The sequence below is a fragment of the Oncorhynchus nerka genome, linkage group LG24 (assembly GCF_034236695.1).
Source record: "Oncorhynchus nerka isolate Pitt River linkage group LG24, Oner_Uvic_2.0, whole genome shotgun sequence".
NCBI classification, from domain to species: Eukaryota; Metazoa; Chordata; class Actinopteri; order Salmoniformes; family Salmonidae; genus Oncorhynchus; species Oncorhynchus nerka.
The window spans coordinates 57255800-57281028 of NC_088419.1; the positions used below are offsets into that span (position 1 = coordinate 57255800).

Consider the following 25229-nt stretch of genomic DNA (forward strand, 5'->3'; position numbering starts at 1 on the left):
AACTGCGGAACAGCCCAACTAGCCCAGTCCTGCACAGAGTAAGCAGTTCCCTTGCACTGCCAAAATCAAACAGCAATACGACAGGACACGGCAGGCTAACTGCAGGATAGAGGGCTATGAGTCAAGTACTGCACCATATCAATAACAGCCCAACTGGAACAAACGACATACGGTCTATCTAACTTCAGACAGACAGTATTCTTGAAGATATAATGGTAAGTCCTCTAATGTGGCGGGATGGGTTGGCTCTGTGTCTGGGCATCATGCAGTCTTTTTTCTTACTGCATGGGAGATTTCTGTAGCACAACCTTAAAGATGTGCTACAGTAGCCTAGTGCAGTACATTGCAGATTATGAGAGGATCAAGGATTGTGGTCAGGTTATTTGTTTACAATGTGGTCAGCAGCAAATGTCCATGTTCCTATTATAGGCAATTCAAATGTATAATATTGCAGGGGTGTCTGTAAAGGAACTTGCTGCAATAACAACCCTTTATTACATGAATGCTATTAGTGTTAACTTGTAAATATATATATATATATAAACATATGGGGCTCTGACATTCCCACTGGACAAAACCTTATTTTTATTTTCCACGTCATTTCAACCCTAAAAAATATATTTTGAATCAACATGGGAAACGGATTTGGATTTCATTAAAGTCATATCAGATCTTTTTTTTCCAATCAACTTTTAACCTAAATCCAATTACAGGGTGACATATTGGTTGAATTCACTCGCGTTAGTTAACAACGCAACCAAACGTAAGTCAAAACTAAATGTTAAACTGACATCTGTGCTTAGTGGGTTGTCTCCATACAGGTGTAGACTACAGTTGCACTTGAATCCAACATACACCCCTCCTGTGTGATACCATTTGTGAAGAACTTTATTGAGCAGCTACAGCGCCTCACCCTTTCCCTCGTTGCTATCACATGACAAACTGCACTCTCCTGCCACTGCATGATGTAGCAGCTGATGTCATAGTAATGACATTTACAATACACTCTTATCCAGAGTGACCTGCAGTAGTGAGTGTATACATTTTTGTACTGGTCCCCCATGGGAATCAATCCCACAATCCTGGTGTTACAAGCACAATGCACGACCAACTGAGCCACACACAACTGAGCCACACATCGCTAAACAACATGCAACATGCAGAGTGGTGTAAGTGTAGCCGATGTGAAATGGCTAGCTAGTTAGCGGTGGTGCGCGCTAGTGGCGTTTCAGTCGGTGACGTCACTTGCTCTGAGCCCTTGAAGTAGCCGGGTAAAGATGCTTCGAGGGTGACTGTTGAAGTGTGCAGAGCGTCCCTAGTTCGCGCCCAGGTCGGGGTGAGGGGGATGGGCGTAAAGTCTATACTGTTACATAAGGAAAATAACTTCACCCTCAACGTCAACAAAACAAAGAATCTGATGGTGGACTACAGGAGACAGCAGATAGAGCACAGCCATCATCCACATCAACGGGGCCGCAGTGGAGAGGGTCAAAAGCTTCAAGTTCCTCGGCGTGCACATTACTTAGCACCTGAAATGGTCCCTTGACTCCCTTAACACCGACAGCGTGGTGGAGAAGGCGCAACAGCGCCTCAGGAGGCTAAAGAAATTAATCTTCAACCCTAAGACCCTCACAAACTTCTACAGATGTACCATTGAGAGCATTCTGTCGGGCTGTATGATCGCCTGGTATGGAAACTTCACAGCTCGCAACTGCAGGGCTCTCCAGAGGATGGTGCGATCAGCCCAACTCATCATTGGGGGCACACTGCCTGCCCTCCAGGACACCTAGAGCACCCAGTGTCACAGAAAGGCCAAGAAGATCATCAACGACAGCCACGGCCTGTTCACACCGCTACCATCTAGAAGGCGGAGACGGTACAGGTGCATCAAAGCTGGGGCCGAGAGACTGATAAACAGCTTCTATATCCAGGTCATCAGACTGTTAAACAGTCATCACTAGCCGGCATCTGCCCTGAACCTTAGACACTGTCACTAGCCGGCTACCACCCGGTACTCTACCCTGCACCTTCTTCAGGCTAGGGTCCTTTTTCTCAATATCCGCCTGACTGACGTGCCCAGTCAACTGCCTGTTACTTAGGCCCAGAAGCTAGGATATGCATACAATTGGTATCATTGGATAGAAAACACGTTGAAGTTTGTAGAAATGTTAAAATAATGTATGAGACTATAAGACAATTGATATGGTAGGAGATAATCCAAAGAAAAAACAAACAGAATAGTTTTTTTTGAGAGCCCATGCTCTTACAATGGAAAGCATAGGGGCATATGCAATTCCAGCTCCCAGATTGCAATTCCTATGGCTTCCACTAGATGTCAACAGTCTTTGTTCAAGGTTTCAGGCTTGTAACTTGAATAATGAAGAAGAAATATGAGTTTTAGTATGACGACACCCATTTGGAAATCCGTGTTTGAGTGTACGACTCTGCTAAATTGGCTTTCCTATTGAACATACTTTTTTCCTTAAGAAATATTATAGTTTAATTACATTTTAGGGTACCTGAGGAGTAAATAGACATGTATTTTGACTTGTTGAAACAAAGTTTAGGTGTAGTTTTTAGGATTACTCAAATCGATGGCGCAAACTAAATGTACTTTTTGGGATATAAAGAACGATTTTACCTAACAAAACGACACTAAATGTTGTAACTGGGAGCCTTTGGATTGCGAATCAGAGGAAGATTTTCAAAAAGTTTGTTAATATTTAATCGCTATTTGTGAATTTATGAAACGTGCTGTTATGAAAAAATATTTTGATGTGAGGCGCCTTCCTCATACAATCGCATGGCATTCGCTGTGAAGCCTATTGTAAATCGGACAATGCAGTTAAATGAACAAGAATGTAAGCTTTTAACCGATATAAGACACTTGTATGTACCTAATTGTTTAATTAGTATCCATAATGTATGATTATTTATTTGAATTGCGGCCCTCCAATTTTACCGGATGTTGTCGACAGGGGTCCCGCTGGCAGGACGCCTAACCCTAAGACTAGAGACTAGAGACAAATATCGTACTTGGTGGAGAAATGTCTTCTTGTCTGATAAAATTAATTGTGTATATAAACTTCTGAACCACTGGGAATGTGATGAAAGAAATAAAAACTGAAATAAATCATTCTCTTTACTATTATACTGACATTTCACATTCTTAAAATAAAGTGGTGACTGAGCTAACTGAGCTAAAATACGGAATTGTACCAAGGATTAATTGTCAGGAATTTTGAAAAACTGAGTTTAAATGTATTTGGCTAAGGTTTATGTAAACTTCCGACTTCAACTGTATTCTAGTCATGACTCATCCTATATAACTACTGATGTACACACCTTTTCTATTCACATACTGTCTATAAACACTATTCATATACACATATATTTACACTGAACAAAAATATAAAAGCAACATGTTTCATGAGCTGAAATAAACGATCTCTGAAATGTTCCATAAGCACAAAAATATTATTTCTGTCAAATGTTGTGCACATTCTGCTTTGCCAACAACAAAAAATATTTGACCTTTATTTAACTAGGCAAGTCAGTTAAGAACAAATTCTTATTTTCAATTATGGCCTAGGAACAGTAGAATGACAGATTTTTACCTTGTCAGTTCAGGGATTCGATCTTGCAACCTTTCTGTTACTTGTCCAACACTCTAAACGCTAGGCTACCTAGTGGACAAGTGTGGCATATCAAGAAGCTGATTAAACAGCATGATCATTACACAGGTGCACCTTGTACTGGGGACAATAAAGGCCCCTCTAAAAGGGGCAGTTTTGTCACACAACACAACTCTACAGATGTCTCAAGTTTTGAGGGAGCGTGCAATTGGCATGCTGACTGCAGGATTGTCCACCTGAGCTGTTGCCAGAGAATTTAATGTTAAAGAATGTACATCAGCAATAAGTCCAACTGGCGGTTTGCTGATGTCAATGATGTGAACAGAGTGTCCCGTGGTGGTGGGTCTATTCAATGGGCAGGCATAAGCTACGGACAATGAACACAATTGCATTTTATTGATGGAAATTTGAATGCACAGAGACACCGTGACGAGATCCTGAGGCCCATTGTTGTGCCATTCATCTGCCGCCATCACCTCATGTTTCAGCATGATAATGCACGGCTCCATGTCGCATGGATCTGTACACAATTCCTGGAAGCTGAAAATGTCCCAGTTCTTCCATGGCCTGCATTACTCACCAGACATGTCACCACCAATTGAGCATGTTTGGGACGCACTGGATTGACGTGTACGACAACATGTTCCAGTTCCCACCAATATTCAGCAACTTCGCACCGCCATTGAAGAGGACTGGGCCAACATTCCACAATCAACAGCCTGATCAACTCTATGCAAAGGAGATGTGTCATGCTGCATGAGGCAAATTGTGGCCACACCAAATACCGACTGGTTTTCTGATCCACGCCCCTACTTTTGTTTTTAAAGGTATCTGTGACCAACAGATGCATATCTGTATTCCCAGTCATGTGAAATCCATAGATTAGGGCCTAATGCATTTACTTCAATTGACTGATTATGAACTGTAACTCAGTAGAATCTTGTTCCATTTATATTTTTGTTCAGTGTAGAAATAGATCATGCCTCTCCCTAAACAGTAGGATGCTGATTGTACGGTCAATTTCCCTACCAGTTCTTGACTATGGTGATACCGTTTATTGGAATGCAGCAACCACTGCTATTAAATATTTGAATGCTGTCATCCATAGCTGTAAATATTTTAGACTCAGTCATGTTTTTTTTTACTGTGTATTTAAATACTGTATTCTAATATTTCTACTAATGTACATTGCATTTAACTTACATACACTTTTTATACAGCGACTATTAATATATTGACATAATGACATAACTCACTCTAATATACTGCTGTACATATCATTTATAGTATACAGTGCCTTTGGAAAGTATTCAGACCCCTTGACTTTTTCCACATTTTCTTACGTTACAGCCGTATTCAAAATTGTATTAAATAGTTTCCCCCCTCATCAATCTACACACAATAACCCATAATGATTTTTAGAAATTGTTGCGAATTTATTAAAAAGAAAGAACTGAAAAATAATGTATACATAAGTATTCAGACCTTTTACTGAGTACTTTGTTGAAGCACCTTTGGCAGCAATTACAGCCTTGAGTCTTCTTGGGTATGACGCTACAAGCTTGGCACACCTGTATTTGGGGAGTTTCTCCGATTCTTCTCTGCAGATCCTCCCAAGCTCTGTCAGGTTGGATGGGGTGCGTTGCTGCACAGCTATTTTCAGGTCTCTCCAGAGATGTTTGATCGGGTTCAAGTTTGGGCTCTGGCTGGGCCACACAAGGACATTCAGAGACTTGTCCTGAAGCCACTCCACTGTGCTTAGGGCCATTGTCCTGTTGGATGGTGAACCTTCGCCACCGTCTGAGGTCCTGAGCGCTCTGGAGCAGGTTTTCGTCAAGGATCTCTATAATTTGCTCCCTTCATCTTTGCCTCGATCCTGACTAGTCTCCCAGTCCCTGCCACTGAAAAACATCCCCACAGCATGCTGCCACCACCATGCTTCACCGTAGGGATGGTGCCAGGTTCTCTCTAGACGTGAAACTTGGCATTCAGGCCAAAGAGTTCAATCTTGGTTTCATCAGACCAGAGAATCTTGTTTCTTATGGTCTGAGAGTCTTTAGGTGCCTTTGGCAAAACTCCAAGCGGGCTGTTATGTTTGGCTGGGAGGCCAGCTCTAGGAAGATTCTTGGTGGTTCCGAACTTCTTCTATTTAAGAATCAAATCAAAGTTTGTCACGTGTGCCGAATACAACAGGTGTAGTAGACCTTACAGTGAAATGCTTACTTAGAGGCTCTAACCAATAGTGCAAAAAAAGGTATTGGGTGAACAATAGGTAAGTAAAGAAATATGTCACGTTCGTTAGAATGAATATCGGACCAAGGCGCAGTGGATGTTGAGTTACACATAATTTAATGAATAAAGTGAAATTTAACAAAGACAAAAACAAATAAACAATAAACAAACCATGACTACAGAGATGCTACGTGCACTAACTCAAAACAATATTCCATAAAACGCTACTTTGTAACTGCTTTCTTGTGGTGAAGGAGAGTCGGACCAAAATGCAGCGTGGTGATGATTCATGATATTTTAATGAAGGAAAAAACTATACATGAAGAAACTACAAAATAATGAAATATGAAAACCGAAACAGCCCTATCTGGTACAAACACAAAGACAGGAACAATCACCCACAAAACACTCAAAGAATATGGCTGCCTAAATATGGTTCCCAATCAGAGACAACGATAAACACCTTCCTCTGATTGAGAACCACTCCAGACAGCCATAGACTTTGCTAGATACCCCCACTAAGCCACACACCCAATACCTAACAAAACCCCAAGACAAAACACACCACAATAAACCCATGTCACACCCCGGCCTGACCAAATAAATAAAGACAAACACAATATACTTCGACCAGGGCGTGACATACTTAAATATCCCCAATTAGAGACAACGATAGCCAGCTGCCTCTAATTGGGAATCATACCAAACACCAACATAGAAAAACTAAACTAGAACCCCACATAGAAAATAATAACTAGAAAACCCCCCAGTCACGCCCTGACCTACTCCACCATAGAAAATAAGGACTCTCTAATGGTCAGGATGTGACAAAATAAAACAGTTAAAAGACAGGCTATATACAGTAGCAAGGCTATAAAAGTAGTGAGGCTACATACAGACACCGGTTAGTCAGGCTGATTGAAGTAGTATGTACATGTAGATATGGTTAAAGTGACTATGCATATATGATGAACAGAGAGTAGCAGTAGCGTAAAAGAAGGGTTGGCGGGTGGTGGGTGGTGGGACACAATGCAGATAGCCCGGTTAGCCAATGTGCGGGAGCACTGCTTGGTCGGGCCAATTGAGGTACTATGTACATGAATGTGTAGTTAAAGTGACTATGCATAAATGATAAACAGAGAGTAGCATCAGCGTAAAAGAGGGGTTGGGGGGAGGGACACAATGCAAATAGTCCGGGTAGCCATTTGATTACCTGTTCAGGAGTCTTATGGCTTGGGGGTAAAAACTGTTGAGAAGCCCTTTTGTCCTAGACTTGGCACTCCGGTACCACTTGCCATGCATTAGTAGAGAGAACAGTCTATGACTGGGGTGACTGGGGTCTTTGACAATTTTTAGGCCCTTCCTCTGACACCGCCTGGAGGCCATTGTGTTCTTGGGGATCTTCAATGCAGCAGCACATTTTTTTAGTACCCTTCTCCAGATCTCAGCCTGGACACAATCCTGTCTTGGACCTCTACAGACAATTCCTTCGACCTCATGGCTTGGTTTTTTAGCTCTGACATGCACTGTCAACTGTGGGACCTTATATAGACAGGTGTGTGCCTTTCCAAATCATGTCCAATCAATTGAATTTACCACAGTTGGTGAAACATCTCAAGGATAATCTATGGAAACAGGATGCACCTGAGATCAATTTCGAGTCTCACAGCAAAGGGTCTGTTTTCACATTGTCATTATGGGGTATTGTGTGTAAATTGCTCAGGAATTTGTTTAATTGAATGCATTTTAGAATAAGGCTGTAACGTAACAAAACGTGGAAAAAGTCAAGGGGTCTGAATAGTTTCCGAAGGCACCGTATCTTGTGTAAATTCATCCGATGTATGTATAGATTTCATTTGGATTACTGTTACATTGCTATTTGGGTTGTTAATTAGTTTTGTTCCGACATTTCTTGATTGACATTATACTCCATTGTTAGGTGCCAGTAACGTAAGCATTTCACTGCACCTGCTCTAACATTGGTAAACTGTGTACGTAACCAATAAACTTTCATTTGATTTGTTTATAGGCTAGCCATATTAGAGTTTAGGAATGGCTAGCAGCACCATTGGATACTCAATAACTGGATCTTCACTGATTGGTCCTTCTCTGCCTCCCTTGCAGCTCTGCTCACAGCCCCTGTCCTTGGGGACAGTGACCTGCTTGGTCCTAATCTTTGGCCTCTATGCGACCTCCCTCTCTACCGATGCCGAGAAGGGAAGGAGGAAAGTTGTTCATGTACTCGGTAAGATCTCTCCTTCTCTCTATCCTCATCCCACACATGTTGCATCATTGTAATGAGAATGTTTTTTTTTTTTTTTTTTTACATTCTAAGGGGAGAATAAAAGAGCAGCTGTCTGGGTTTCAAAATGAGTGAGTCGCCAAACTTTATCTCTCCTCCAGGATTATTGGCAGTCAACTGTAGAAACTTGAGTTTCTGTTGCATGTAGAATGAGGTAGGAGTCATATTATCAGTAAAATGTTGCTAAATTCCATCCACTTCATAGTCAAGCAGATGTTGTTGATTTGGACTCTTAGAACAGTCTCTATCAACACTGCGAAGAAGCTGTGTTCAGCCTGATTGGAAACTTGCTGATGCTGTACTGGCAACCAGCTACAATATCACCTTGTTATCATCACCTGTCCTTAATTATCATGTTATTATTATGTTATAAACAGTATGCCTCCACCTGGATACATCTCTATTCCCGCCTGAAATCCCAACCTAGATTTATGTTTGAATCTATTCTGTAAACAGGTCTCAAAGCTCAGCGGCCGGTTACAAAAATTTCAGAGTGCAGAGTTCCCAGCTCACAGTCATTATAACCAGCTGTCATGGCTAATTGTAGGCTTTGTGATCTGTTCACAATAAGCAGACTCTTAGAATGAGAATCAGTCAGCTGTGTTGCTCAGAAACCCTCAGAGAAGAGCACTGTCACAAAGCCTAGGAGACGGCCTGGCTGCCAATGACGCAAACCAGAGCTGCTTGTACATTCCATTTCAAATAAAGTTGTCTCCTACCCACTGCTCTCATTCACCACCCCTCACAAATCTGAGACAACTGGGTAGGTGTAAGTTATAGCTCCCCATACTCGTCATATTGATTTCCAGTCCTATTAGATTTGCGAAGTGGAGTGAACACGGGTGTAGATGTGGGGAGTCAAACACTTTCTGGAATGAAACACAGCTTAGGCCTTGGGGATTCAGCTGGCCTCAAAAGAACTATGATGTAATAGGCAGTGCCAGTGACACAGAACAAGGCATGCTGGGACCTGGTGCTGATGATGAAACACACGTCTCTCAGGTGACACATGTCTCCTCAGCCCATTGGCCCCCACTGGGGAAACAACAAGCTATCTAATTATATACAGTTTCACCATCATGACCTTCTAACTAAAGTTTGGTTGGTTCCCATAACTTTAACAGTAATAATCTACCTATATACTGTAGATCATCACACTATGAGGAAATCCTCCTTTTAAAAGTAAAGTACTGATGCAACAGATCATTGATAAACATACTGTAAGTCCCCCACAACCTTGCTTGTCCTGACCATTCCTGTTCCTCTATTCCCTCTCTGCGTCCAGAGGATGACACCGGGGCAGTGATCGTTCAGACCGCCCCCGGTAAAGTGATCACCCACCGGGGAGGCTCCATCACCCTGCCCTGCCGCTACCACCACGAACCCGAGAGCTCCGACCCCAACCGCATCCGCATCAAGTGGACCAAGGTGACGGACGCGCTGGTGTTTGAGGATGTGTTCGTTGCACTGGGCCTCCAGCAGAGGTTGTTCGGGTCGTATCGGGGTCGTGTGTCCCTGGAGAAAAACGGACCGGGGGACGCCTCGGTCATCATCCACAACGTCACCTTGGAGGACTACGGACGCTACGAGTGTGAGGTTACCAACGACATGGAGGACGATACGGGATTCGTCAACCTCGATCTTGAAGGTCAGAGGTTAAGGTTGAAGGGTTAGATGGGTTCAGATCCATGTATTTAGAGAGTTGGGCCAACTTTTAGAATGTTAAATATTGGTCTAATTCTAGACATACAGTTACATAGCATTATTTACCAGGTTTCCGAACACCCCAGCCATGAGCTGCTCACTTCCTTACCAACAGGCTCAGAGACAGTTTCTATCTACACTGGACTGACCACCTGCTCTGATTCTCCGCACCTTAGCACACACACACACATACTCATTCTAAACATTATATATTCCCATGTAATGTTAATCCTTAAGAGTCTATTGATTAGGGGTCGACCAATTATGATTTTTTTAACGCCGATACCGATACTGATTATTGGAGGACCAAAAAAAGCAGATACCGATTAATCGGCCAATGTTTTATATATATATATATATTTGTAGTAATGACAATTACAACAATACTGAATTAACACTTTTATTTTAACTACATATAATACATCAATAAAATCAATTTAGTCTCAAATAAATAATGAAACACGTTCAATTTGGTTTAAATAATGCAAAAACAAAGTGTTGGAAAAGAAAGTAAAAGTGCAATATTTGCCATGTAAAAAAGCTAACGTTTAAGTTCCTTGCTCAGAACATGAGAACATATGAAAGCTGGTGGTTCCTTTTAACATGAGTTTTCAATATTCCCAGGTAAGAAGTTTTAGGTTGTAGTTATTATAGGAATTATAGGACTATTTCTCTCCATACCATTTGTATTTCATATACCTTTGACTATTGGATGTTCTTATAGGCACTATACTATTGCCAGCCTAATCTCGGGAGTTGATAGGCTTGAAGTCATAAACAGCGCAATGCTTGAAGCACAGCGAAGAGCTGCTGGCAAATGCAGGAAAGTGCTGTTTGAATGAATGCTTACGAGCCTGCTGCTGCCTACCACCGCCCAGTCAGACTGCTCTATCAAATATCAAATCATAGACTTAATTATAATATAATAACACACAGAAATACGAGCCTTAGGTCATTAATATGGTCAAATCTGGAAGCTATAAATTAACGTTTATTCTTTCAGTGAAATATGGAACCGCTACTTATTTTATCGAACGGGTGGCATCCCTAAGAGTAAATATTGCTGTTACATTGCACAACCTTCAATGCTATGTCATAATTATGTACAATTCTGTCAAATTATTTACTGTTTTTGTTATGAAGAAATGATCTTCACACAGTTCGCAACGAGCCAGGCGGCCCAAACTGCTGCATATACCCTGACTCTGTTGCACAGAACGCAAGAGAAGTGACAATTTCCCTAGTTAAAAGAAATTCATGTTAGCAGGCAATATTAACTAAATATGCAGGTTTAAAAATATATACTTGTGTATTGATTTGAATAAAGGCATTGATGTTTATGGTTAGGTACACATTGGTGCAACGACAGTGCTTTTTTCACGAATGCGCTTGTTAAATCATCACCCGTTTACAAAGTAGGCTGTGATTAGATGATAAATTAACAGGCACTGCATCGATTATATGCAACGCAGGACAAGCTAGATAAACTAGTAATATCATCAACCATGTGTAGTTAACTAGTGATTAAGATTGATTGTTTTTTATAAGATAAGTTTAATGCTAGCTAGCAACTTACATTGGTTCCTTGCTGCACTCGCATAACAGGTAGTCAGCCTGCCACACAGTCTCCTCGTGGAGTTCAATGTAATCGGCCATAATCGGTATCCAAAAATGCAGATTACCGATTTCTATGAAAACTTGAAATCGGCCCTAATTAATCAGCCATTCCGATAAATCGGTCGACCTCTACTATTGATGCACCCATCCGTCAATCTAAGTAATATAATCAAAATCCATCAGTTTAAGCTAGAGACATGAGTCTCAATCCACCGAATCCACCTACACTACTGTTCAAAAGTTAGAAATGTCCTTGTTTTCCATGAAAACATACACAAAATGAGAAGCAAAATGAATAGAATATATAGTCAAGACGTTGGCAAGGTTATAAATAATGATTTCTAATTGAAATAATAATTGTGTCCTTCAAACGTTGCTTTCGTCAAAGAGTCCTCCATTTGCAGCAATTACAGCCTTGTGGACCTTTGGCATTCTAGTTGAGGTAATCTGTTGTTGAGCTAATCTGAAGAGATTTCACCCCATGCAAGTTGGATTGGCTTGATGGGCACTACGTACCATACGGTCAAGCTGCTCTCACAACAGCTCAATAGAGTTGAGATCCGGTGACTGTGCTGGCCACTCCATTATAGACAGAATACCAGCTGACTGCTTCTTCCCTAAATAGTTATTGCATAGTTTGGAGCTGTGCTTTGGGTCATTGTCCTGTTGTAGGAGGAAATTGGCTCCAATTAAACGCAGTCCACAGGATATGGCATGGCGTTGCAAAATGGAGTGATAGCTGTTACGTCCGTTGTTAGAAGGAGACCAAGGTGCAGCGTTGTAGGCGTACATTATACTTTTATTTTAAATGACACCAAAAAACAACAAAATGCTATATGCAGTGCAGAAAGCAACTACACACAAACAAGATCCCACAACTGAAGGTGGGAAAAAGTGCTGCCTAAGTATGATCCCAAATCAGAGACAACGATAGACAGCTGCCTCTGATTGGGAACCATTGGCCTGCCAACAAAGAAATAGACAAACTAGAATGCCCACCCAAATCACAGGGCGTGACAATAGCCTTCCTTCTTCGAGATCCCTTTTACCCTGTATAAATCTCCCACTTTACCACCACAAAGCACCCCCAGACCATCACATTGCCTCCACCGTGCTTGACAGATGGTGTGGAGTCTCACAAATTTTCTTCTTTGTGATCCGAACACCTCAAACTTAGATTTGTCTGTCCATAGCACCTTTTCCAAATCTTCCTCTGTCCAGTGTCTGTGTTCTTTTACCCATCTTAATCTTTTATTTTTATTGGGCAGTCTGAGATATGTCTTTTTCTTTGCAACTCTGCCTAGAAGGCCAGCATCACGGAGTCGCCTCTTCACTGTTGACGTTGAGACTGGTGTTTTGTGGGTATTATTTAATGAAGCTGCCAGTTGAGGACTTGTGAGTCATCTGTTTCCCAAACTAGACACTCTAATGTACTTGTCCTCTTGCTCAGTTGTGCACCAGGGCCTCCCACCCCTCTATTCTGGTTAGAGCCAGTTTGCACAGTTCTGTGAAGGGAGTAGTAAAGTGTTGTACGAGATCTTCAGTTTTTTTTTGCAATTTCTCGCATGGAATAACTTTAATTTCTCAGAAGAAGAATAGACTGACGAGTTTCAGAAGAAAGTTTTTTGTTTCTGGCCATTTGAGGCTGTAATCGAACCCACATATGCTGATGCTGCAGATACTCAACTGGTCTAAAGATGGCCAGATTTATTGCTTCTTGACAACTGAAAAACTGTTTTCAGCTGCGCTAACATAATTGCAAGAGGGTTTTCTAATGATCAATTAGCCTTTGAAAATGATATATTTGGATTAGCTAACACAAAGTGCCATTGAAACACAGGAGCGATGGTTGCTGTTAATGGGCCTCTGTACGCCTACGTAGATATTCTATAAAATCTGCCTTTTCTTTCTGCCGTTTTCTTTCAAAAACAAGGACATTTCTAAGTGACCCCAAACATTTGAACGGTAGTGTATGTCGGCTTTCTTCATCTACGGTGGAAGGTGGCCGAGCTACACCAGTGTTTTTCAGACCACGAGACATCTCGAACTTGGGTTCTCTCACAAAAAGTCTGTAGCATCCAAATCGTTTGGCCTACAAACGAATATGACCACTCTGTGGTAGTCATACTCTCGTTTGAAGGTCACGGTACTCGTGTGAAGGTAAGCCAAACAAATGAATGAAAGTATGTAGGCAGTTTTGTGCCAGGCAAAAATAAGGGGTTAAATATGTGTCAAAATAAACTAAAATATATCTCCTAGATATAGGACAGACACTTCAAAACCTAATATATTTTTGCATTTATGAATGTGTTATTCAATGTGTTTCTATGGGCTATAGTAGTAAAGGGAAAATTCAATATTATATCAAATAATGTCTATTTTTATACCTAAAGGGGTCCAGAAATTCTAAATAAAATAAATAAATAATCCATCTTTAAAAAAATCAAAATGTTAGCTTATACTCCTAGTTCAAAATCAAATCAAATCAAATTTATTTGTATAGCCCTTCGTACATCAGCTGATATCTCAAAGTGCTGTACAGAAACCAAGCCTAAAACCCCAAACAGCAAGCAATGCAGGTGTAAAAGCACGGTGGCTAGGAAAAACTCCCTAGAAAGGCCAAAACCTAGGAAGAAACCTAGAGAGGAACCAGGCTATGTGGGGTGGCCAGTCCTCTTCTGGCTGTGCCGGGTAGACATTATAACAGAACATGGCCAAGATGTTCAAATGTTCATAAATGACCAGCATGGTCGAATAATAATAAGGCAGAACAGTTGAAACTGGAGCAGCAGCACAGTCAGGTGGACTGGGGACAGCAAGGAGTCATCATGTCAGGTAGTCCTGGGGCACGGTCCTAGGGCTCAGGTCCTCCGAGAGAGAGAAAGAAAGAGAGAATTAGAGAGAGCATATGTGGGGTGGCCAGTCCTCTTCTGGCTGTGCCGGGTGGAGATTATAACAGAACATGGCCAAGATGTTCAAATGTTCATAAATGACCAGCATGGTCGAATAATAGTAAGGCAGAACAGTTGAAACTGGAGCAGCAGCATGGCCAGGTGGACTGGGGACAGCAAGAAGTCATCATGTCAGGTAGTCCTGGGACATGGTCCTAGGGCCCAGGCCAGTTGAAACTGGAGCAGCAGCATGGCCAGGTGGACTGGGGACAACAAGGAGTCATCATGTCAGGTAGTCCTGGGGCATGGTCCTAGGGCTCAGGTCCTCCGAGAGAGAGAAAGAAAGAGAGAAGGAGAGAATTAGAGAATGCACACTTAGATTCACACAGGACACCGAATAGGACAGGAGAAGTACTCCAGATATAACAAACTGACCCCAGCCCCCCGACACATAAACTACTGCAGCATAAATACTGGAGGCTGAGACAGGAGGGGTCAGGAGACACTGTGGCCCCATCCGAGGACACCCCCGGACAGGGCCAAACAGGAAGGATATAACCCCACCCACTTTGCCAAAGCACAGCCCCCACACCACTAGAGGGATATCTTCAACCACCAACTTACCATCCTGAGACAAGGCCGAGTATAGCCCACAAAGATCTCCGCCACGGCACAACCCAAGGGGGCGCCAACCCAGACAGGCCGACCACAACAGTGAATCAACCCACTCAGGTGACGCCCCCCAGGGACGGCATGAGAGAGCCCCAGTAAGCCAGTGACTCAGCCCCTGTAACAGGGTTAGAGGCAGAGAATCCCAGTGGAAAGGGGAACCGGCCAGGCAGAGACAGCAAGGGCGGTTCGTTGCTCCAGAGCCTTTCCGTTCACCTTCCCACTCCTGGGCCAGACTACACTCAATCATATGACCCACTGAAGAGATGAGTCTTCAGTAAAGACTTAAAGGTTGAGACCGAGTTTGCGTCTCTGACATGGGTAGGCAGACCGTTCCATAAAAATGGAGCTCTATAGGAGAAAGCCCTGCCTCCAGCTGTTTGCTTAGAAATTCTAGGGACAATTAGGAGGCCTGCGTCTTGTGACCGTAGCGTACGTGTAGGTATGTACGGCAGGACCAAATCAGAGAGATAGGTAGGAGCAAGCCCATGTAATGCTTTGTAGGTTAGCAGTAAAACCTTGAAATCAGCCCTTGCTTTGACAGGAAGCCAGTGTAGAGAGGCTAGCACTGGAGTAATATGATCAAATTTTTGGGTTCTAGTCAGGATTCTAGCAGCCGTATTTAGCACTAACTGAAGTTTATTTAGTGCTTTATCCGGGTAGCCGGAAAGTAGAGCATTGCAGTAGTCTAACCTAGAAGTGACAAAAGCATGGATTAATTTTTCTGCATAATTTTTGGACAGAAAGTTTCTGATTTTTGCAATGTTACGTAGATGGAAAAAAGCTGTCCTCGAAATGGTCTTGATATGTTCTTCAAAAGAGAGATCAGGGTCCAGAGTAACGCCGAGGTCCTTCACAGTTTTATTTGAGACGACTGTACAACCATTAAGATTAATTGTCAGATTCAACAGAAGATCTCTTTGTTTCTTGGGACCTAGAACAAGCATCTCTGTTTTGTCCGAGTTTAATAGTAGAAAGTTTGCAGCCATCCACATCCTTATGTCTGAAACACATGCTTCTAGCGAGGGCAATTTTGGGGCTTCACCATGTTTCATTGAAATGTACAGCTGTGTGTCATCCGCATAGCAGTGAAAGTTTACATTATGTTTTGAATAACATCCCCAAGAGGTAAAATATATAGTGAAAACAATAGTGGTCCTAAAACGGAACCTTGAGGAACACCGAAATTTACAGTTGATTTGTCAGAGGACAAACCATTCACAGAGACAAACTGATATCTTTCCGACAGATAAGATCTAAACCAGGCCAGAACATGTCCGTGTAGACCAATTTGGGTTTCCAATCTCTCCAAAAGAATGTGGTGATCGATGGTATCAAAAGCAGCACTAAGGTCTAGGAGCACGAGGACAGATGCAGAGCCTCGGTCCGATGCCATTAAAATGTCATTTACCACCTTCACAAGTGCCGTCTCAGTGCTATGATGGGGTCTAAAACCAGACTGAAGCATTTCATATACATTGTTTGTCTTCAGGAAGGCAGTGAGTTGCTGCGCAACAGCCTTCTCTAAAATTTTTGAGAGGAATGGAAGATTCGATATAGGCCGATAGTTTTTTTATATTTTCTGGGTCAAGGTTTGGCTTTTTCAAGAAAGGCTTTATTACTGCCACTTTTAGTGAGTTTGGTACACATCCAGTGGATAGAGAGCCATTTATTATGTTCAACATAGGAGGGCCAAGCACAGGAAGCAGCTCTTTCAGTAGTTTAGTTGGAATAGGGTCAGTATGCAGCTTGAAGGTTTAGAGGCCATGATTATTTTCATCATTGTGTCAAGAGATATAGTACTAAAAGACTTGAGCGTCTCTCTTGATCCTAGGTCCTGGCAGAGTTGTGCAGACTCAGGACAACTGAGGTTTGGAGGAATACGCAGGTTTAAAGAGGAGTCCGTAATTTGCTTTCTAATAATCATAATCTTTTCCTCAAAGAAGTTCATGAATTTATCACTGCTAAAGTGAAAGTCATCCTCTCTTGGGGAATGCTGCTTTTTAGTTAGCTTTGCGACAGTATCAAAAGGAATTTCGTATTGTTCTTATTTTCCTCAATTAAGTTAGAAAAATAGGATGATCGAGCAGCAGTAAGGGCTCTTCGGTACTGCACGGTACCGTCCTTCCAAGCTAGTCGGAAGACTTCCAGTTTGGTGTGGCGCCATTTCCGTTCCAATTTTCTGGAAGCTTGCTTCAGAGCTCGGGTATTTTCTGTGTACCAGGGAGCTAGTTTCTTATGAGACATTTTTTTAGTTTTTAGGGGTGCAACTGCATCTAGGGTATTGCGCAAGGTTAAATTGAGATCCTCAGTTAGGTGGTTAACGGATTTTTGTCCTCTGGCGTCCTTGGGTAGGCAGAGGGAGTCTGGAAGGGCATCAAGGAATCTTTGTGTTGTCTGTGAATTTATAGCACAACTTTTGATGTTCCTTGGTTGGGGTCTGAGCAGATTATTTGTTGCAATTGCAAACGTAATAAAATGGTGGTCCGATAGTCCAGGATTATGAGGAAAAACATTAAGATCCACAATATTTATTCCATGGGACAAAACTAGGTCCAGCGTATGACTGTGACAGTGAGTGGGTCCAGAGACATGTTGGACAAAACCCACTGAGTCGATGATGGCTCCGAAAGCCTTTTGGAGTGGGTCTGTGGACTTTTCCATGTGAATATTAAAGTCACCAAAGATTAGAATATTATCTGCTATGACTACAAGGTCCGATAGGAATTCAGGGAACTCAGTGAGAAACGCTGTATATGGCCCAGGAGGCCTGTAAACAGTAGCTATAAAAAGTGATTGAGTAGGCTGCATAGATTTCATGACTAGAAGCTCAAAAGACAAAAACGTCTTTTTTTTTTTTGTAAATTTAAATTTGCTATCGTAAATGTTAGCAACACCTCCGCCTTTGCGGGATGCACGGGGGATATGGTCACTAGTGTAGCCAGGAGGTGAGGCCTCATTTAACACAGTAAATTCATCAGGCTTAAGCCATGTTTCAGTCAGGCCAATCACATCAAGATTATGATCAGTGATTAGTTCATTGACTATAATTGCCTTTGAAGTAAGGGATCTAACATTAAGTAGCCCTATTTTGAGATGTGAGGTATCATGATCTCTTTCAGTAATGACAGGAATGGAGGTGGTCTTTATCCTAGTGAGATTGCTAAGGCGAACACCGCCATGTTTAGTTTTGCCCAACCTAGGTCGAGGCACAGACACGGTCTCAATGGTGATAGCTGAGCTGACTACACTGACTATGCTAGTGGCAGACTCCACTATGCTGGCAGGCTGGCTAACAGCCTGCTGCCTGGCCTGCACCCTATTTCATTGTGGAGCTAGAGGAGTTAGAGCCCTGTCTATGTTGGTAGATAAGATGAGAGCACCCCTCCAGCTAGGATGGAGTCCGTCACTCCTCAGCAGGTCAGGCTTGGTCCTGTTTATGGGTGAGTCCCAGAAAGATGGCCAATTATCTACAAATTCTATCTTTTGGGAGGGGCAGAAAACAGTTTTCAACCAGCGATTGAGTTGTGAGACTCTGCTGTAGAGCTCATCACTCCCCTAACTGGGAGGGGCCAGAGACAATTACTCGATGCCGACACATCTTTCTAGCTGATATGCACGCAGAAGCTGTGTTGCGCTTGGTGATCTCTGACTGTTTCATCCTAACATCGTTGGTGCCGACGTGGATAACAATATCTCTATACTCTCTACACTCGCCAGTTTTAGCTTTAGCCAGCACCATCTTCAGATTAGCCTTAACGTCGGTAGCCCTGCCCCCGGGTAAACAGTGTATGATCGCTGGATGATTCGCTTTAAGTCTAATACTGCGGGTAATGGAGTCGCCAATGACTAGAGTTTTCAATTTGTCAGAGCTAATGGTGGGAAGCTTCGGCGTCTCAGACCCCGTAACGGGAGGAGTAGAGACCAGCGAAGACTCGGCCTCTGACACCGACCCGCTGCTTAATGGGGAAAACCGGTTGAAAGTTTCTGTCGGCTGAATGAGCGACACCGGTTGAGCGTTCCTACAGCATTTCCTTCCAAAAACCGTGAGAAAGTTGTCCGGCTGCGGGGACTGTGCGAGGGGATTTATACTACTATCTGTACTTACTGGTGGCACAGACGCTGTTTCATCCTTTCCTACACTGAAATTACCCTTGCCTAACGATTGCGTCTGAAGCTGGGCTTGCAGGACAGCTATCCTCGCCGTAAGGCGAGCACAGCGGCTGCAATTAGAAGGCATCATGTTAATGTTACTACTTAGCTTCGGCTGTTGGAGGTCCTGACGAATCGTGTCCAGATAAAGCGTCCGGAGTGAAAAAGTTGAGGAAAAAATAAATAAATATATGAACGGTAATTAAAAAGTGAAAACCGTAAAGTTGTCAGGTAGCAAAATAGGTTGGCAACAAAACGCACAGCAACTCGAAAACAAGCCTGCAAGTTGTTCAGTATCTGTCTCTCTCTTTCCTCCAGGTGTGGTGTTCCCCTACTATCCCCGGGTGGGGCGCTACAAGCTCAACTACCACCAGGCTGAGGACGTGTGTAAGGAGCAGGATGCCATCCTGGCCTCCCATGCCCAGCTCCACAAGGCCTGGCTGGAAGGACTGGACTGGTGCAACGCTGGCTGGCTGGAGGACGGCTCCGTCCAGTACCCCATCTCTCACCCCCGGGACCAGTGTGGCCGCAAGGACACCGCCGCAGGGGTACGCAACTACGGCTACAGACACAAAGAGGATGAGCGCTATGATGCCTTCTGTTTCACCTCCAACCTCAATGGTGAGTGTGGGGATGTGTGGGCTTTCTTTCCTTGAACAGATGAGATATGTGAACATTGATAGGTGACGTGTAGTTTCCCCAGATATCTTTCTACCATATTGCCTTTGCTCTGACTATACAGTGTTTTCAGGTCTGTGTGGATGAAGCATGTAAATCTTGGTGGCAAAAAAAAAGAAAAAAAAAGTGGGATGCAGCACAGCCACTACACAACATAAAACTAAACAATACGTGAATTGCACTATAACGGAGACAAACGGTGGCCACAAACTGTTAGGGCCTACATAAAGCTAACCCAATATCTTACCACTGCTACACCTGGCTATCAGCGGAGCCTTGTCTGGCAACGAAACAGTTCTTTCAGCCTTATTTACTGCCTTGAAAAATAACATAGCTGGCTGACTTGCTTAAACAAATGTGGTTTCTAATGATAATTGAGATGTACAAATTATGGCATAAGGGGACAACAAGCAGATAAGAGGCAATTCGTCATTTTGATGAAGACATTAATGAGCGAGCCCTGTACCCCAAGTCAGAACCTTAGGCTAAATAAAGGGGGCATATAAGCAGACAATGAAAGCTCTTACAACATTTGATTACATTTCTCTAAAACAGGTTATAGGTTACATGTGCACCACCAGGTCAGTAGGTGTAGGAGAAATTAAGAGGGGTAAATAGACCAAATTATTAGGGTGAGGCACATGGGCTACTAACAGCTTACTACACAACATACACTTAGTATTACTTTCTTGGCTACAGTACACATATCTCCCTGGCATATTACATAATTTATGCAGCAACATACAATACATTTTTGGACTCACCTTGTTGTGCTGTGCTCACTTGAACAGGAAGGTGGCACGGCGGTCCTTCGTGGGCAAAATGTGTCATCAAAGTCTGGCATTCTCTGGATTTATGGTGCTTTCAAGACAACTGGGAACTCGGAAAAAAAACAGGTCGAATCATGATCTTGTTGATCGTAGCTCTAGAAAGAGACCCAAGTTTTTTTTTTAACAGTGTTTGCAAACTAATATGTGACACGTATTAATTCCCCCCAATTTTTGGGAATTATTATATATATTTTTTAAATTAGCTAAAAATATGGGTCTCTGCCCCACCTCCCCTGAATGATGGGTCGCCACTGGTAAGGAGACTAGGCGAGGTGTATTGCGATATAGCCAGAGAGTCCTCAGGGGGAAGAGGGGCATGTCTCTGATTTCTGCACCGTGATCCCCTAAGCCCGAGGACATCAGATTTGGGTCAGTCCCTGTTTTGATTCTGCCCTCTTAAAAGCGCCACAGCGTCTAATGATAGTCTTTCTTGAACATTAAAGCAAAATAGTTCAGCTCTTGGTAAAAAGGACTATCTGAGCTAGAGAAGAGAACAACACACTAGCCATAGTTGAACTTTAACCTGGTACTTCATAGTGGAGACCTAACAGTCTCTTTATTGCCTCCCCAGTGAGTTAATTTACAGTCAACAGACATTCTGGCCTGAAATGTGGGCTATCTTCAGGAGCGATGGTGGGTGATACTGTTGCACTGACCAGCTGGAAGATATTTACCCAGTATCCCTTGGGGAATTATAAGACAATATTACTCCCTAACAGGCAGCAGCCACGTAAATAAACGGAAACAAGGCTGCTATCAGCCGTTCTGTGGTAGAAAATGACCCTATGTTTTCTAGGTTAGCTTGTTCATTCCTCTCTGTAAAAACTTAACTCGGCTTCATTTCAGAGTTAACACAGAGTTAACACTTTCTACAATAACTGTAAATGCTTCTGGCGAGAAGTCTTCCCAGATGAAATTAGAATGTAAGTATTTTACAGTAATCTGAGCACTGTCCACCGCCGCTGCATGCTGCTCGATTTTGAGCGGCTGCCCAGACGGAGGTTTGGTTTTTGAGATTCGGAACCCGTTCTGCAGGCAAGGGATCAAACTGTTCTGGTCTATGAGAACTCATAATCGCTCCCCTAAGGGTATCTGCTGCTGTTATCTCATGTGGTTCTCTCTCTATCTCCTTCTCTCTTTCTTTCCCTCACACCCCTGAAAATGTATCTTTTTCCCTCCCTCCCTCCCTCCCTCCCTCCCTCCCTCCCTCCCTCCCTCCCTCACTCACACACACACACACACACACAAACTTCTCTCCCCCCTCTCTCCTCCAGGTAAGGTGTATTTCCTGAAGCGCTTTAAGAAGGTGAATTATTCTGAAGCAGTGAAGGCGTGCATTCGTGATGGCTCCGTGGTGGCCAAGACGGGCCAGCTCTACGCTGCCTGGAAGATCCAGCTGCTGGACCGCTGTGAAGCTGGCTGGCTGGAGGACGCAAGCATCCGTTACCCCATCGTCAACCCACGTACCCGCTGCGGCGGGCCCCAACCGGGGGTCCGCCACCTGGGCTTCCCTGACTTGAAGTTCCGCCTCTACGGGGTCTACTGCTTCCGCAAGAATGAAGAGAGTGTTAATGGTGATGTGGTGAAGTCGACCCAGGGCCCAAGGAAGAGCAGCAAGGACATCCCCATGAACACCACCTCCACCAGATCCATCTAGAGAGAGAGAGACTGAGAGGAGGGTTAAGATCACTGCCCGTACAACATAGCTCCATCCATTGCTTTAGCTTAACAACATGGATAAACATCACTGACAACACATGCTAATTTGCAGGATTCACCAGCGAGGGAAAGCAACTGCTTTGTTCAATAAGGGGCGGAATCTTTATCTCTGGGATTTCTCCTGTCTGGTGTTAAACGAGGTGCCAGTTTGTTGAGAGCGTTCCGTGCGCCTTTCACTGTCTCAGAGAGGCTTAGCTAGTAACTGCAGCTGATCATCATTTCTCAGGCACATCAAGATTGGAAAGCCTTTCATTAAATAACTCCATAGTTGACTATGTGTCTATTGGAGGCATGGAGAGAGGCCACAAGCATGATGGGGTCTCAGACTCCACAGTGTGTTCTGGTCTCAATGTGGCTTCATTTCCAGAGAAAAAGGCCCTTTGCGAGAGGCACTCGACTTCAAGCAGTGCCAGCCGGAGAGAGTCATATTAATTAGTGTGCAGTACAGACAGGGACAGAAAGACAGAGATAATTTACTATGTCTGTCTGAGCATAATGAATGTAGCACATTAAGAGAACCTCTCTCTCAGAGGCCTGATTAGCAGAGACTTATGATGAGCTTTAAAGCAGACTACTAATGCTTGATCAATCAAATCAAATCAAATATATTTATATAGCCCTTCGTACATCAGCTGATATCTCAAAGTGCTGTACAGAAACCCAGCCTAAAACCCCAAACAGCAAGCAATGCAGGTGTTGAAGCACATTGGCTAGGAAAAACTCCCTAGAAAGGCCAAAACCTAGGATGAAACCTAGAGAGGAACCAGGCTATGAGGGGTGGCCAGTCCATCTGTGAATGTTGCCAGTTGCCAGCATGATGCCCAAGCTTTGCCTGTCATGACAGGGCACTGCTCAGAGGTGCCATTTGAGTTTACTGCGCCCCCAGTTGCCTGCCTCTGGGCACAAACTGGTTTAATCAATTATGTTTCAATGTCATTTCAACAAAAATATGTAATGCGATGACGTTGAATCAACGTGAAAACTGGTTAGATTTGCAAACGTCATCAACGTAAGGGAATTCCGTCTTTTTTTCACACAATTTTGAACTTAAATCCAATGACGTGTTATTTTGTGTTTATTTCACGTTAGTTGACAACTCAACCAAATGTACATCAAAACTAGACATTGAAATGGAGTCTGTGGCGAGTGAGCAGTTGCCATGTTTGAGTAGAGCCAATTATTAAACATTATTTACCTCAGTAACTAACTAAGTACTGGCATGCCATACCAGAGCTCAATAAACATAGTAGCGAATATTGCACTTAGATATATTTATGACGAAATGGTTAGTCTATAGTAAGCATGTTATACCTGGATGTGATTTTAGTATCTGGGGCTGAAGCTGAACTAACAGAACTATGTTATAGCTGCTTTAATAGCTGCTTAATTAACTCATATTTCTATGCAGCCATAATTATCGATTACACTCTTTGTTCTATTGTGAAATAGCACGATTTTAACTGTATTGGTCATTGGGGCGGCAGGGTAGCCTAGTGGTTAGAGCGTTGGACTAGTAACTGGAAGGTTGCAAGTTCAATCCCCCGAGCTGACAAGGTACAAATCTGTCGTTCTGCCCCTGAACAGGCAGTTAACCCACTGTTCCTAGGCTGTCATTGAAAATAAGAATTTGTTCTTAACTGACTTGCCCAGTTAAATAAAAATAAATAAATAAAAATAAAATAAATAAATTATCTTGATGCATGAATGTATCTATAGTTAGGGCTATACGCTGACGCTGTGATACAAAAGTAACAAATGAGATCTTGACGTTGTTGTTAAGAAATTCTGATTCTGTGATATTCTGTCTTTGCATTTTCATCATCTCTACTGTGATATCCTAATAAACAAAACGAAATGAGTCGTCTTGAAGTGTTTGTTTCTGAGTAGCACTCGAGAGCAACACTTTGTGCACTGCCAACACAACAAAAGTGACAATGTCATTTCCATAGCAACAGTCTTAACGAACCCAAATCAAGTTCAAGGCAAACTAATAACATGAAATAATCATTCTGCTAAGTGATACATTTGAATAAAGCAAATTGGAATGATTGAGTGAGCTGTAGCTACATCCATGACAGCATAACCATGTTTGTTGAAACATTTGTTAAAGACACATTCAAATGCCATGAAGACATATTGTGAGCGTTTTTAAAAATAACCATTAGAACAGTGTTTATCAGCCATATCAATCTCTGCTATGAATTATAAGTCTACCGGCATAGAAACAAAAGGAATTAACAGAGGAGAAGCCCTGAGTCATATTGACATTTATATTTCAGGGGGTATTCATTATCTATTCCACATTTCAATATTGAAGTATGCTTGGCTGATCCTGTGTTGGGTTCTTGAAATGCTTAAACTCAGAGGTGATTAAGTTATTCATATTTAACTACACAATGTTACAACTCATTTTATGGAAGGCAAATGAGACCGTCTGCTTTATTTTACTCCTGAATTATTATGACATTTTAAGGGTGCTATGCAAACTTGAAGTTTCATATCAAATCAAATCAAATTGTATTTGTCACATGCGCTGAAATACAACAGCTGTGGAACTTACAGTGAAATGTTTTAACCAACAATGCAGTTTAAAAAAAAAAAGGTAAGAAATAGAAGAGAGTGTTAAATTAATTAAAGAGCAGAAATAAAATAGCATTGGCGAGGCTATGTACAGGGGGTACCGGTACAGAGTCAATGTGCGGGGTGCACCGGTTAGTCGAGGTAATTGAGGTACTATGTACATGTAGGTAGAGTTATTAAAGTGACTATGCATAGATAATTACAGAGTAGCAGCAGTGTA

At 42.7% G+C, this 25229-nt stretch overlaps 1 protein-coding gene across 1 annotated transcript; it reads left to right on the top strand.

The window, feature by feature from the left end:
• The first annotated feature begins 2 nt into the window (after positions 1-2).
• On the top strand, positions 3-24287 carry LOC115107387 (hyaluronan and proteoglycan link protein 4). The gene is made up of 5 exons (XM_029630787.2): positions 3-215; positions 7992-8112; positions 9455-9817; positions 19521-19823; positions 21985-24287. The coding sequence occupies exons 1-5, from the start codon at positions 213-215 to the stop codon at positions 22365-22367; spliced, it is 1173 nt and encodes a 390-aa protein (XP_029486647.1). The 5' UTR covers positions 3-212; the 3' UTR covers positions 22368-24287.
• Positions 24288-25229: the final 942 nt, after the last annotated feature.